At 36.7% G+C, this 14,707-nt stretch overlaps 1 protein-coding gene across 4 annotated transcripts in view; it reads left to right on the top strand.

Annotated features, from left to right (window-relative positions):
- Window positions 1-13,346, top strand: part of LHX8 (LIM homeobox 8) — a 32,829-nt gene extending 19,483 nt beyond the window's left edge. For 3 of the 4 annotated variants that reach the window (XM_077988346.1, XM_077988337.1, XM_015142672.3), the window contains 3 exons: window positions 748-843; window positions 8,710-8,893; window positions 12,638-13,346. In XM_077988346.1, coding sequence (XP_077844472.1) covers window positions 748-843; window positions 8,710-8,893; window positions 12,638-12,714 — 357 coding nt within the window. In that variant the 3' untranslated portion in view covers window positions 12,715-13,346. The remainder of the gene's footprint in view (window positions 1-747; window positions 844-8,709; window positions 8,894-12,637) is intronic. The other variant, XM_077988348.1, reaches the window with a different exon arrangement.
- The last annotated feature ends 1,361 nt before the right edge of the window (window positions 13,347-14,707 follow it).

Below are 14,707 nucleotides of genomic sequence, written 5' to 3'. Positions count from 1 at the left end.
TTTATTATAGGTATTTATCGGCATGTCGGCATCTTTCTGCCAGGAAATTAAAACCAAAGAGTTTTGTTTCATGTTTCACTATCTCTTAGCACTTGGCATGGTGGTTTCAATCCAAAAGCTCACATCAAAATCACCTGTAAGCTTTTAAAATATATACATGTTTAGACCCTGGTAAATTCTTATTCAGTGGACTCTGGTGAGTGTCTCTTTTTAGACACTTTTTTTTTTTTTTTTTTTTTTTTTTGCGTAGAGCTAGTGCTCAAAACCATGATGGGATCATTACAATGAAGTGGAATCCTTCTGTTGATGTGTATACTATTAGGTATTAGGGGCTCTGAACCTCTTTAGCTCAGGAAAGGTTGGAGACAAATGTGATATGATTTTTGTATTAAGTTTTCAAATGTTGGCAATTTTTAACAAAATGGAAAAAACAATAAATGAAACTCCTGCTATTTGATTTGTGAGTTATAAGATTGGAAGAAAAGGAAAGGTGAGCTTATTTTTAACAGCATAGTTGAGAGTTTTATGTTGAAATAACTTTTTTTAAAGTTCTCAGCATAGCAACTTGTGTATAAATTTACAAAATATGCATTCATTTTCACTTACACATATTTCCCCATACTGATTTGCAAGTAATAAAAGTATCACATGTTCTTGTGCATGTCTTATCTCTTATGATAAAAATGCAGGAAGAAGACCGAGCTGCTTGTTTTTAGCTATTTACTACATACATGTTTTAAACAACAGGTTATGCAAGCACAGTTTGCTCAGGACAACAACCCAGATGCACAGACACTCCAGAAATTGGCAGAAAGGACAGGCTTGAGCAGACGTGTGATACAGGTGATTACTTTTTTTTTTTTTTAAGGTTTTTAAAAATAGATATCGGGTCTCCCTATGTTGCCCAGACTGATCTGGAACTCTTGAGCTTAAGTGATTCTTCCACCTCGGCCTCCCAAAGTAATGGGATTACAGGATGAGCCACCGTACCTGTCCATAGGTGATTAACTTAAAGGTCAATCAAGAGAAACAAAAAGTTCTAATTCTGGGTATTTATAAGTATGCATTGGGGTTTTTTCTTTTTTGTAGGTGAAGAAGTGTGAAAACATTACTTTCTTATTTTAAGTCTCTTCACATTCTAAATCAATTTTTTTTAAATGTAATGATTGTCCTGCTTGGGCTAGGCTATCATTTGTCAAATGAGTCTTTGTGCATCCTACTTCATTCAGTGCTCACAGCAACCCTAAGATCCTCAGGCTAAAAAAGTTCCAAGATAAATCTTGCTGTAAGGTCGGTGTTTTTTCCTACTTTTTCTATGATTGTGTGTGTGATGGCTGCTGATGGCCTCTGTCAAAGATCCAGGGAGAGGAGCTGGTGTAAATAAAGCTGGAAAGTGATGAATTCATGCAAGTTTTTTTGAAGATAGAATTTATGTTTGGAAATAGTGGGAAATGAAATTCTTGGAGTTCAAGTCGGAGAGGCCTGCGAATGCAGAGTTCTCTTCTGAGCAGGTAAATGCCATGATATGAGATTTTAGGAAGAAAGGGCTAGTCACAGCATATGGGAAGAACTGGAGTTCTATCTAGTCAGAGAGACTAGATAGAGGTAGGCAGTTTAGTTGGAATGCTGGAATGCCCAGCAAAGTAGTGTGGTTTTGTTGTTGTTATTTGCTTTTTTGTTTGTTTGTTTCTGAAGAGACACTTAACTGGGGTAAAATTCATTTCGGAAACTTTTTGAAACAGGGTCATGCTTGGCCTAGGCTGGAGTACAGTGGTGCAATCACAACTCACTGCAGCGACCTCCTGGGCTCAGGTGATCCTCCCACCTCAGCCTCCCAAATAACTGGGACCACAGGTGCACACCACCACGCCTGGCTAATTTTTAAATTTTTGTAGAGACAGAGTCTCACCATGTTGCCCAGGCTGGTCTCAAATTCCTAGACTCAAGCAATCCTCCTCCCTTGGCCTCCCAAAGTGCTGGAATTATTGGTAATGAGCCACCATGCCCAGCTGAGAAACATTTTATTGACTGAACACTGATGGCAGTTGATGGATGCTGGAAAGACAAGAAATATTTGGTAACTGTAATGGGGAAGCAGAGAGGTGTCTAAGAGTCAATGACTCTGCCAGGCTCAGTTGCTCACACATGTAATCCCAGCATTTTGGGAGGTCAAGGCAAATATGTCACTTCAGTACAGGAGTTTGATACCAGTCTGGGCAAGGTGGTGAAACCCTGTCTCTACAGGGGGAAAAAAAAAAAAAAAAAAAAAAAAAACCCAGCCAGGCATACTGGTGTGTACCTGCAGTCCCAGTTACTCGGGAAGCTGAGGAGGGAGGGTCACGTAAGTCCAGGAGGTTGAAGCTGCAGTCAGTCATGATAGCACCACTCCACTCCAGCCTTGGTGATGGAGTAAGATCCTCTCTCAAAAAAGTCAGTGACTTATAAATTTGAAGTCAAAGTAATCTTGGGAATGGAGCCATTGACAGGAATGTGAAAGTCAAAAGAAAGCTGGATTGGAAGTTGGACCCTTTTAGCTGTGCTAATTATGCAGTGATGGTGGCAGTTAAGTATGTAAACAGGTATTTGAAAGAATGAACAGGACTCAAGCAAAGAGATCTAATGCCATGAAATTGGATAAGATCCTTTAGAAAGAGATCATGGGGTGTAAAAGGTGAAGAGTGGGTTTTAGAGAGCGGGGTAAGAGGTGCTGTTTAAATGGGATGTAGTAACAGCCAGAGTTGAGGAAGGAGTCAGGTGGAGAAACAGCATGGAGGCTGAAGAAGTGGGGTAAATTCAAGAACGAGATGGCCAGCTGTGTCAAGATTATCAGAGAGACCAGGGAAATGGAAAATAATTTTATTTCATTTTATTTTATTTTTTCCAAGACAAAGAGTCTGTGTCACCCAGGCTGGAGTGCAGTGGCACGATCTCGGCTCACTGCAACCTCTGCCTCCCAGGTTCAAGCAATTCTCCTGCTTCAGCCTCCTGAGTAGCTGGGATTACAGGTGCATGCCACCATGCCCGCCTAATTTTTGTATTTTTAGTAGAGACGAGGTTTCACTATGTTGGCCAGGCTGTTCTCAGACTCTTGACCATGTGATCCTCCTGCCTCAGCCTTCCAAAGTGAGGGGATTACAGGTGTGAGTCACAGTGCCCAGCCAGAAAATAATTTTAAATAATACTGGAAGTTCAAAAAATTTAAGAAATGAAAGCAAGTAACCATAAAAGGCAAGAGGAAACTCAGGGAAGGGAAAGGTGAATGTCTTCATTGCACATATTATATTTTGTTTCTTAATTTGGGTGGTTGATACACAGGTACTTATTCTTCCGTAAGCCTAAAATGTTTCATAATTAACAAATCATCTGTACAAAGAAGCAGATGGAAAAGACCTGATGGTACTGCAGCTTCTCTAAGGACCTAGGGTTCCTAGTGTTTTAATTGACTGCAGGGTGATGAGGCTGTCTTAGGAGACAAGTTCTACCACTTCAGCAGTTTTCAGATATCCAGATTATTGTGCTTATTTCAGAGTGCCAAATTTTAAGAAGGGACTAATAAGCAATCTGAAAAATATACTACCTTAAAGGTTCCCAGGGTTGTGAAAGATTTAGATCATTCCGTAATATTAAAGGCAGCAAGGATATTTATCTGGAAATAAGGCCAGGAGATGGTAAAGGAAAGAGTAGGTGTCTTTAAATATTTGTGAAAAGCTTCCTGCAATGGAATGTAGAAAAAGGCACTGGTGTTCACTCACAATGAACTTTCTCATTATTGCAAGGCTACACAAATGGCACCAACTACGAAGGAAGGTAGTGAGTTTCCTGTGCCTGGGAGTACAGTTTTGTTTGGGAGGTAGTTCAGACTCCATGGGCTAAAGGTTCCTTCTAATTTAAGACTCTGTATATTCATAACAATGGTAACTTCAGGTAAGTCAGATGCATGACTGTTATGTTTTATACCATTTGAAGGTGGAAGCAAAGAAGGAGAGTTTTCTTAGAGCTTTTCATATTTGAAGGACTAAGGAACACAGGCAGACATCTGTCATGTAATTTCCAGGTATTTAGGTTACTAGTACTATGAGCAAGTTAACATTGTCCTATACCCTACCATTTGAAGAATATGTTTTGAATGTTGGCTTTCAATATGTTAGGGTTCAACATTAAATATTTTTGATATGATTCCAAAGGAAAGAGTACTAGCATGCATATGTGTATATTATTTGTATCTGTACATAGGCTTACTCTATGTTGTAGCCCTTCAGAGTATTTTTTAAGAATTACTGTAATCTCAAATAGTAATCATACTTTCCCTCAGCCTCCTTCCTAGCATTGGGCACAATATTTTAGAAAGGTAAGAAAAAAGAGTTTTTATTACTAGACTTCTTCTAATTCTGATATGCAAACTAGATCGCCCAAAGATTAGGGGGAAACGGTGGTCTGGTACATGGAGAGTTTCACATTTCCTAGTTACAAATATGCTTAGTAAGACATTTGTAATAAAGCAGAGTGTTATTATACTGAAGTCAAAGAATAAAGATGAGTGATATTTTTCCCCCACACTGCATCCAGATATAATCACTGTTCACATACTCTTTCAGATAAGTGAATTATGACTTTTATGTTGTGTAGAGACAGAGTAAAATATTGCTATTTCTTCCAATCAGTGTACTGGGAAGATCCTTCCATATTAAGATTAACATCATATTTATTGCCACATACATTGAGCATAGTACAATTTATTTAGTTTCCAATTTTTCACTATTATAAAATGCTGCCATGAGTAACATTGTATATCTACCTTGCATGCTTGTTCAATAGTTTCCTTAGGATAAATTTCTGGAAGTGAGGTTGTTGAGTCCAAAGATAAAACATGCATAGGGCCTTTATACAAACATGAAATTTCTTTGCCTTCCTGGAAGTTCATACAACTTTTTTCTGCCAGGAGCTACATACAAGAGTTCCTTTTCCCCAACTCACAAGAATAATGAATACTGTTATTCTTTTACATCCTTTACAACTTAATAATTAGAAAAGAAAATCTCATTGATTTTATTTTTGTTTCTTATATTATCAATGAGCTTGAACACATTTTTTCATTTTTTAAGACCGTATATTTTTCGCTCACTTTTCTGTTGGGTTATTTTCTCTATATCTTACTGATATTTATTAATCCTATCTGTCATGTTAACCTTTCACGGTTCATCAGTTTCCTTTTTATTTTTTCCACACAGAACATTTATGTTTCTGTGTGTTTAAATCTCCCAGTCTTTTGATAGTTTTGGCCTTTCTTTCTTTCTTTCTTTTTTTTTTTTTTTTTTTTGAGATGGAGTTTCACTCTGTCACTCAGGCAGAATCTCAGCTCACTGCAACCTCCGCTTCCCAGGTTCAAGCAGTTCTTCTGCCTCTGCCTCCTGAGTAGCTGGGACTACAGGCGCGTGCTACCACGCCCAGCTAATTTTTGTATTTTTTAATAGAGACGGCATTCACCAGATTGGCCAGGCTGGTTTCCACTCCTGACCTCGTGATCCACCCTCCTCAGCTTCCCAAAGTGCTGGGATTACAGGTGTGAGCCATTGCTCCTGGCCTTTTTGTTTTGTTTTTTGAGATGGAATCTTGCTCTGTTGCCTAGGCAGGAGTGCAGTGGCGCAGTCTCAGCTCATTACAACCTCCGCCTCCTGGACTCAAGCAATTCTCCTGCCTCGGCCTCCCGAGCAGCTGGGACTACAGGTGCTCGCCCCCACGCCTGGCTAATTTTTGTATGTTTAGTAGAGATGGGGTTTCACCATGTTGGCCATTCTGGTCTTGAACTCCTGAACTTGTGATCTACCACCTCAGCTTCCCAAAGTGCTGGGACTATAGGTGTGAGCCACCACTCCTGGTCTAGTTTTGGTTTTTCTTATGCTTCCCTGTCTAGAGAGTACTTCGGTGTTGCTTTTTGTTTTCTTAAACTTTTATTGTTTCAATTATTTACACCTAAACTTTCATTTATCTGGCTTGGTTCCATGGGAGATAGGGTTTTATCTATTTTTTCTCTCTCTTTCAAATGATAAACTATTAGTTTTCCCTAAATCAGTGAACCATGCTTTCCCAATAAAATAAAATCCCATCTTTGTCATATACAAAATTATTATATTTGGCTTTTTGTCTGGGCTTTCTAAAGGTTTAATTCTATGCATTAGTATTTTGCTTTTCCATTATATCTACATGGCCTGATTTTAGCTTAGTTTATGATTTAGAACTCAAAAATTTTAAAGTAGTTACTCAGAAAATTGTAACTCTTGTTGGATGTTTGCAAAGCAGAAGGAGGAAATTTTGTCAGTGAGGAGAGTCACAAGGACTTATATTTGATTCTGAAGCTGGGTAGCATTCATGCCAGAAGGAATTTTCTGATGTCTGGAATCTTAAACTATATTTTGGTCTACCAGTTACATGACACTGTGTTTGCAAACCTCCCTCTGCTTGATTAGCTCTGGATGATCTTTCCAAGAAGCTGCTTAATCAGTATTAAGATAGTTATTCTGCTGTTTATGTTATACCTTCTTCATGTTTATTTACAAAGTTTGAGGGTTTTTCCCAATCAAAAGATGATGTTTCTTTTGTTTTACAACTGTGTAGGTTCCATTCACTGTATAATTTATTGGAGACAAAAAGATACTTTGAAGAAGCTCTGGGAATCATAATGCAACATGTTTTAGGTTACATGTAGTCCTCTGGCATATGTGTCTTCTGGGGTCCCATAAGGGAAAAAGGCAGGTGGCAGCGGTTCCCCCTTACACATTGGAGAATGTTTGAGTAATGTCATCTTATTTAGGTGAGATTAGTGTTAGTAGTGACATCTATTGTTCCAGAGCCTGTGGGCAGAACTGTGGAGATTTGGGGTGTGGTCTATAGGTATCTCTGAGTCTCACTAACACTTCAGAGAACAGGGATGTGGAGGAGGCTGTGACTTGCCACTTATCTTCCTTGATACATGCCTAAGTCTTGTCCCAGAAACATTCCTTAGGTGCTACTTTTCAGCCTCCTGCTCAAGGCTATGTACCCCGCTAGATTATTAATTTTTATTCTTTTAGTTTTAATTACTCTTGAGAGTATACTTTGCCAGCCTTCTATTTTTCAATGCCAGGAGCAGGGTGTAGCTCTGAAGTAAGGCCAGCTTTTTCTTATAAATTCTTTGCAGCTTCCTTTTATTTCACATTAATCAGCCCTGATTGCCTTGTGCCATCAAGGCCCTACCACCAGCCTTGAACAGACTTATGCCCCTGATGTTTTCCTGGCCTCATATCCCCCGATCCCAAAATGTTCTCATGCTAAGTTTTTATCCCTTCACCTCTCTTTCCTCTCATGACAGAGTTGTTTGAAGTGATGGAAAATAAGTGATACAGTATTTTAATGAAGTAACACTCTCTATGGTCAAGTTTTATCACCTGGCAGGGAATTCAAACACAGGCATATTAGCTACTGAAAGCCTTCTGGGCAGCCTAGACTTACTTGCCCTGACCTGGATGTAAACCTCCACTTGCCCTGAATTTGCTTCTTTTATTTCTGCAGTAGAGTGGACAGCAGGGTGGTTAGCACTTTACATTTTGTGAACTCTCACCAGTGGATGTGTTTGTATTTAATTCTACTTAAATATTATGAGTTTTTTCTTATTATAGACCTGACTTAACATGCTTCTTAGGGAATAGCCTATGTATTCACCAAGAGAAATTGAACTCAGCAGGTTAAAATCTGACTGGAATAACTGAATCAAGAGGTTTGTAGAAAGCTTTAAGTTCTCAGTAGGGATTTTAGTCATTTGAACAAGGATTTGAAATAAGTCCAGCAGGTGCCTAAGAATACATTTAGTAGTCTTTTTTTAAAGTTCTGATTAAAAGAGCTTTTTCTGCTTTTCTTTTTGTCCTAAATGCCAGTAGTAAAACCAAGGAGATTTCTCTGGAATTCTTGAGGGCCCTTCCCCACCTTTTCTGGGGAAGATGCTGTTTTAGTATAGAATTGGATTTTATTTTTATTTTTTTTTAAATAAATATAATAGAGTTTGGGGGGTATTTTTGTTTTGGCTTTTTTTTTTCTTTTTTTTTTGAGACAGAGTCTCACTGTGTCGCCCAGTCTGGAGTGCAGTGGCGCGATCTTGGCTCACTGCAACCTCCACATCTCGGGCTCAAGTGAGTCTCCTACCTCAGCCTCCCAAGTAGCTAGAATTACAGGTGCCAACCACCACGGCCAGCTAGTTTTTGTATTTTTAGTAGAGATGGGGTTTCACCATGTTGGCCAGGGTGGTACTGAACCCCTCACCTCAGGTGATCTGCCTGCCTCAGCCTCCCAAAGTGCTGGAATTACAGACATGAGCCACAGCACCCAGCCAAATCTAATAGAGTTTAATAATTGCATTCAAGAGGTAACTTTAACATCTGACCAACTCAAATTCAACAAACCAAAATCACTTAAGCAATTGGTCCCCTTTCCTACTTAAATAGAATTGGCTTTTAGGTAAATCACCAGAGAGCTATCAACTGAGCAAGAAAAATGACCACTGTTATTTGGACTAAAATGTTTCTTTTCTGTCTATAGAACTTTTATAAAAGATGATTTACATTTATGCTATGCTTGTGTGGTAGTGTGATTGAGGTTGCATTCATTTTTTAACTGGGTTGATAATGTGCTCAGAAGCTGGTGTGTAACCTACCTACTTCTGTTGCTTTTCTCCCTGCTCAGGTGTGGTTTCAGAATTGTAGAGCACGCCACAAGAAACATGTCAGTCCTAATCACTCCTCCTCCACCCCAGTTACAGCAGTCCCACCCTCCAGGCTGTCTCCACCCATGTTAGAAGAAATGGCTTATTCTGCCTACGTGCCCCAAGATGGAACGATGTTAACTGCGCTGCATAGTTATATGGATGGTAGGTATCCCAACATTTAACAGCCGTCTCCCAAGCAATCAACAACTGGTAACTTCCAATATTAGATAATTGATACAATTTGTATTTTGAAATATTACCTCAGTGGTAGCTAAAAATAATGTGGGGGGTGCAGTAGAGACAAAATTATCCAAACATTTTTATTTCTGTGATTACATTTTAAGAAAGAAGTTTAATACTCACTTTGCAGCTAAGATGCAAATATTAATAATGACTCAATGCTTGATCTTTACTTAGAGATTTTTTGTTTGTTTTTACTGGTAAATGTTTAAATACTTTATTTCCTGTGATCAGAGCAAGTGTTCACACTCAGATCTTTAGATGGGGGTTTAATAAGTTTTGTTAAATAATTGTTTTTTATTGAAGCAAATAATACATTTAGAAGGGTGCATACATAACTATACAGCTTGATGAATTAATAAAATGAATGTATCCATATAGATACTGCCCAAAGTAGCAGACATAATTAACATTTCAAAAGCCTCTCTTATGTCTCCGTCCAATTATTATCCTTTTCTCCCAAAGTAACATAGCACCTGATTTCTAAAACCACCCTTTAGTTTTGCTCTTTTTGAACCATACAGAATGTATTATGTGTCTCACTTCTTTCAATTACATTGTGAGATTCACCTATATTATTGTGAGAATCAGTTATTTGTTTTCATTGTTATATAGAAATCCACTGTAGGAATATACCACAATTTATCCATTTCCTGGTTGATAGTTGCTTTTTTTTTTTTTTTTTTCCAGTTTGTGCTTTTGTGAATATGCTGCTATGGACTTTATTGTACATGCTTTTTGTGCTCATTAATTCACATTTCTACTAGATATGTACCTGGGAGTGGGACATAAGGTCATGGGCTACACATATGCTCAACTTCAGTCATTCTGACAAACAGTTTTTCATAGTGGTTGAACCACTTTACACTTTGACCAGTGGCAAGGTTCAAGATGCTTCACATCCTCACCAACACTTGGTATGGTGTAACTTCCTGATGTTAGCAGATTTGATGATTGTGTAGTGCAATCTTATTTTAATTTGCCTTTACCTGATGACTGAGCATTTTTTCATCAGGCATTTGTATATTCTCTTTTGTGAAGAGCTGTACAAGTCTTTTGTCTGTTGGCCTACTGGCTTGTCTTTATTATTTATTTAAATTGATTTGCTTTAGTTCTTGGTGTAATCTGCATATAAAGCTTTTTGATAACTGTATGTGCTTAGAATATTTTCTCCTACTCAGTAGCTTGGCTTTTTCTACTCTCTTAATGGAATGTTTCATTGAGCACAACTTCCTAATTTTAATGTAGTTTATTTCATCATTTTTCCTGCATGAGCCGTGCTTTTCTTGGTGACATGTGCAAGAAATTGTTTATACTCAAAGATAATGAAAATATATCTTCTATGATATCATCTAGAAACTTTGTTTTACCTTTGATGTAAATTCAAATTCATTTGGAATTGAATTTTGTGTGTGGTGTGAGATAGAAAGTGAAGCTTTTCTGTTATGTTGATGAAAATAGAAAATGTCCAGTTTCTCTGTAGAGACACATTTGCCATAAATCAAATGTCCATATATTGTGTTAATTTCTGTACTTTCTGTTCTGTTAGTCTATTTTTTTGTTGCTACCTAATCATTCTAATCATACTGGGTCTATAATTCTTAATATCTGATAATAAGTTTCTTTCTATTTCATTGTTATTCAAGTTTGTATTGCTCATTCTTGGCCCTTTATATTTTCATAAAATTTACCTACTTGTCAATTTCTACCCCAAAAGGGAAAACAATTAATATTTTGATACAATCTATTATAGCAAATATATTGATCAGTTTTAGGAACTGCCATCTTAACAGTATTGCCTTCCATACCATGAAGTTTAATAAGTCTTTCCATTTATTTAGATCATCTTTAAGTAATCTCTTATGATTTAGAGTTTTCTGTTTAGTAATCTTGCACGTCTTCTGTTAAGTTTATCTCTAAGTATTTCTTTTGATTCAGTTGTAAGTGATATTTTCTTTGTATGTAGAAATCTGGGTTGGTATTTTCTTTCAGCACTTTGAAAATATGATTACCTTGTCTTCTGATTTTCATTGTTTGTTTTGCATATGGATAGCTAATTAACCTGGCTCCATTTACTGGTAAAGTCAGCTGTTTTCCCTGTTGCTCCTTTTGAAAATAAATGTCTTTTTTCCTCAACTTTTTTCTTTGTGTTTGTCTTGAAAAAGTTTTATCATACTGTGCCCAGGTGTGCTTCTTGAATATGTAGTTTGATGTCTTTCATTATGGTAAATTCTCAGCTTTTGTCTCCTCAAATATTGTTTTTGTTCCTATGAAAAAATTTTCATGTTTTCTTCTGAACTATTTTTCTAGTTCACTAATACTCTCTATATCTAATATCCTGTTAAAAAAAATCTTCCACTGACTTCTTAATTTCATTTATTGTGGTTTTCAGTTTTAAGATTTCCATTTATATGCTGAAGTCGTCCATTTTGTCACTTTATCCTTATTTAAATTAAAGTTCATGTCTGATAACTCCAGTATCTGGATCTTTGGTGGGTCTATTTTTTTTTCTTTATTTTCCTCTTTATTTTCTTTCAAGTCATGTCTAGTTATTTGTCTTCTTAATTGTTATTGCATTTCAGATGTTGGGTATGAGTAACTAAAGATAATTTGAGGCTTTGGATGATATCTTCCACTAGAGAAGATTAGTTTTACCCCCCAGGTAGTCAGGATAGGGTGAAATCAACTTAATCCAATCAGGCACAAATCCTCAGGAGGGCTGGTATATTTTTGTTTTACTACTCCTTGGAGTTAGCTCTTTGGAATCACAAATGTATCCCTGTTTTGTTTTGTTTTATTTTGTTTTCTGTTGTTGTTTTTAACTAGGGCTTCTCCTCTTCAGTGGGCCCTGCTCTTTAATTTTTGTTTTTTACCACTCTGCCAAAGTCTTAACTTCTGAATGCTCTGCTAAACTTCTCGGCCTATCAGACATTTGTTTTGTTTTAAATTGTCACTATCCTTGTGGGAGGAAAAGCATCCTCATTTTCTTTCCCTCCACTCTGGAACTTTGTAAGTCCTCACTCCTTAAGTGTCTTTCAGATGCCTTCAAACAGATTTTTAAAATTTTGTCCAGATTTCCTAGTTGGTCTCAGAGAAAGATTTGGTTTGAAGCAACATAGCCCTTGCTGAAAGCAGAAATTTCATTTTAAGTTTTGGTTAAATAAAAAAATCAGAGCCTGTAACATTGTTGCCATTTACTTATACTAGCATTAAAATTGTGTGTGTTCACATGAAAGACAGTAGTGTTGCCTGAGTCCAGTGTGTTTTGATGTATGCCTAGGGAGGAGGTAATTAAACATTAATGAAAGAAACTTGGGGAAGATCATCCTATACAAACACCTTCATGAGAAAGCTAGCAGCATCTCTGAAGAGGAACCCATGTCTTTCTAGCTTCAGGGTGAAGTGCAGTGAATGGGGTATGGATGGAGGACATTAAAGTGGCAAAATCTTGTGGCCCCAAATAAAGATTTGGGGGTAAAACTGTTCCTGGACTCTCACTATGCTGAATGAGTTAATGCTTCTGCTGAGGTCAGTGGAATGAGTGTAGCTTGGTGCCCTCAGCTATAATGAGTGATGAAAACATTGCCTTGGATTGTTTTTGTTTGTTTATAAATCAGTTTTATTCACCCTACAAAACTGATCCACAAATTTCTTTCTATTTTGTAGCTCATTCACCAACAGCTCTTGGACTCCAGCCCTTGTTACCCCATTCAATGACACAACTGCCAATAAGTCATACCTAATTCTTTTTTCAGGGATAGACTTGATTAAGGATATAAGTTCATCATTTATTATGTATAAAATACCATTGAAAAGATATTGCTGTTAATTTTTTATTTAACACCTAAAGCATTTCCAACATCACTTTGCTGCCCAGGTATGTATCTATAGTTGGCCTGCAAGACACTTTTATTGATTCTTCAATTTTGGTAAAACTTATGTTTACAAGAAGAAAACAAATCAAAACATTTTTTGTATTGTCTGGAAATAGTTCACTCTAGTGTGTATCTGTTAATTTATTTGTCATCAAAAGAGCACTTTGCCTAAAAGAAAGGACTGACAAGTGTGCAAAATGTTTACAGTCTTTTGTGAAATTGTAGTTTATCATTAGTTTGTACCTGTAAGTTATTGTTATAAATATTACCTGTATTTTTTGTTACATACAACTTTATACTTTGAAGCTTGTATCTGTGAATTCGCAACTGAAATTTATTTTGCCAATGTTTTCTGAATGAACTGAATAAAGCTTCTGTTGTAGCATGCCATGCAAACACATTATTGTGTTTGTGGTTGATGAATTATGGCTGTAAATAACACTATAGTTTAATAAGCCCGCCATTCTGAGTTTATTAAACATTTTCCATTCTCATGAAAATTTCAACCAATTTGTCCTTTTTGTGTGTTTTCAGCAATAAGTTGACTTTAGTCTCTTTAAAATCTAACAACTAATAATTTTAAAAAGTGTTGTGTTTTGAGCTGTGTTGTATGAATACATTTGAGGAGGAAACATATTATTCAAAAAAAGAACACATTAAAACATTTAATTTGGCAAAAATTGTCTTTTAGGCCAGCTAATAAAATCAATGTGAAAGAGAAGGCAGAACACTTTTCAGAATGGACTTCGGAGGGTATTACAAGTCAGAAATGAAATATGGGCCATAATATATTTCTTCAGGAGTGAAAAAAGAGAACTAAAAGTTTCTAGAGTAAGAACTCTTTGCATTTTCTTCTTGGTGAATACGCTTTAGGGACTGTGATTCTGAGAGCTGAAATCTAAAACTCAGGACTTTATCTTATGTGACAGTGGACTTGCAAATTTTTGTATTTAAAGAATTTAGTACTCACTTTTTGTCTTTTTATATGCCAGTTGGGGGGAAAAAAGGTAATGAGAAAAAACTTTTAGAACTTAGATTTAAGTCTTTGTTTAACTGAGCAGATTTCCATCAGGCTGAGGACTGAAAATAATAGTAGAGTATTTGTAATTTTATTCTAGTAATCATAAATACAACCAGAAAGTAATCATGTGGACATAAGTAACATCTATCTGGAACCAGAAGCAACAAACCTGCTTCATTATGGGAGAGAGGGATTTTTTTTTTTAACTGGCTACTTTATTTTAAATCACTTTGTAGCCAAAAGTCAATCCATCTGATCTTGAGATTGATACTAATCTCTGTGGGTTTTTGTCTGCCTGTCCCAGGCATGAAGTGGTGAGGTCAGCTTTACCTTTACCAGATGTCAAGGAAAGCTTTTGTAATATAGCCAAGCTCTGCACTGTTAGCAGTTTACAGCATTTCCCAGCTGACTATAATTGGCATCCCGTACCTTGGGAGGTGGCTGATTGTGAGTATTATTTGCTGTCTTTTTCCTGTGCTCACCATCCTCTGACTCTGTACAGAGAGTTTTTACAAAACATATCACCACCCTTTTTAGTCCCAAAGATGAATGCCCATAGTTGAAGTAAAACTTCATAACAAAGAGGTTCAAAGCTATCAGAATAGATGAGATTTATATATCCTGCATATAAAACTGTTAATCATGAAGAGATAGATATGAAAGTACTAAAAATATGATATGTGATATAAGCATCTGACTTTGCTATCTCTAGCCAGAGATCTTATTTTTAAAACCTAAAATTAGGGAAGAATTGAAGTATTTCCATGCTAGTAATATTCGGTGTAAGTATGTGAGCACAATACTTACTTGAAATTGACTATGGTCAGCTTTTGTGAAGAT

The sequence above is a fragment of the Macaca mulatta genome, chromosome 1 (assembly GCF_049350105.2).
Source record: "Macaca mulatta isolate MMU2019108-1 chromosome 1, T2T-MMU8v2.0, whole genome shotgun sequence".
NCBI lineage: Eukaryota > Metazoa > Chordata > Mammalia > Primates > Cercopithecidae > Macaca > Macaca mulatta.
Note: the sequence above shows the minus strand (reverse complement) of the source record. Positions and strands in the feature narration are given on the sequence as shown.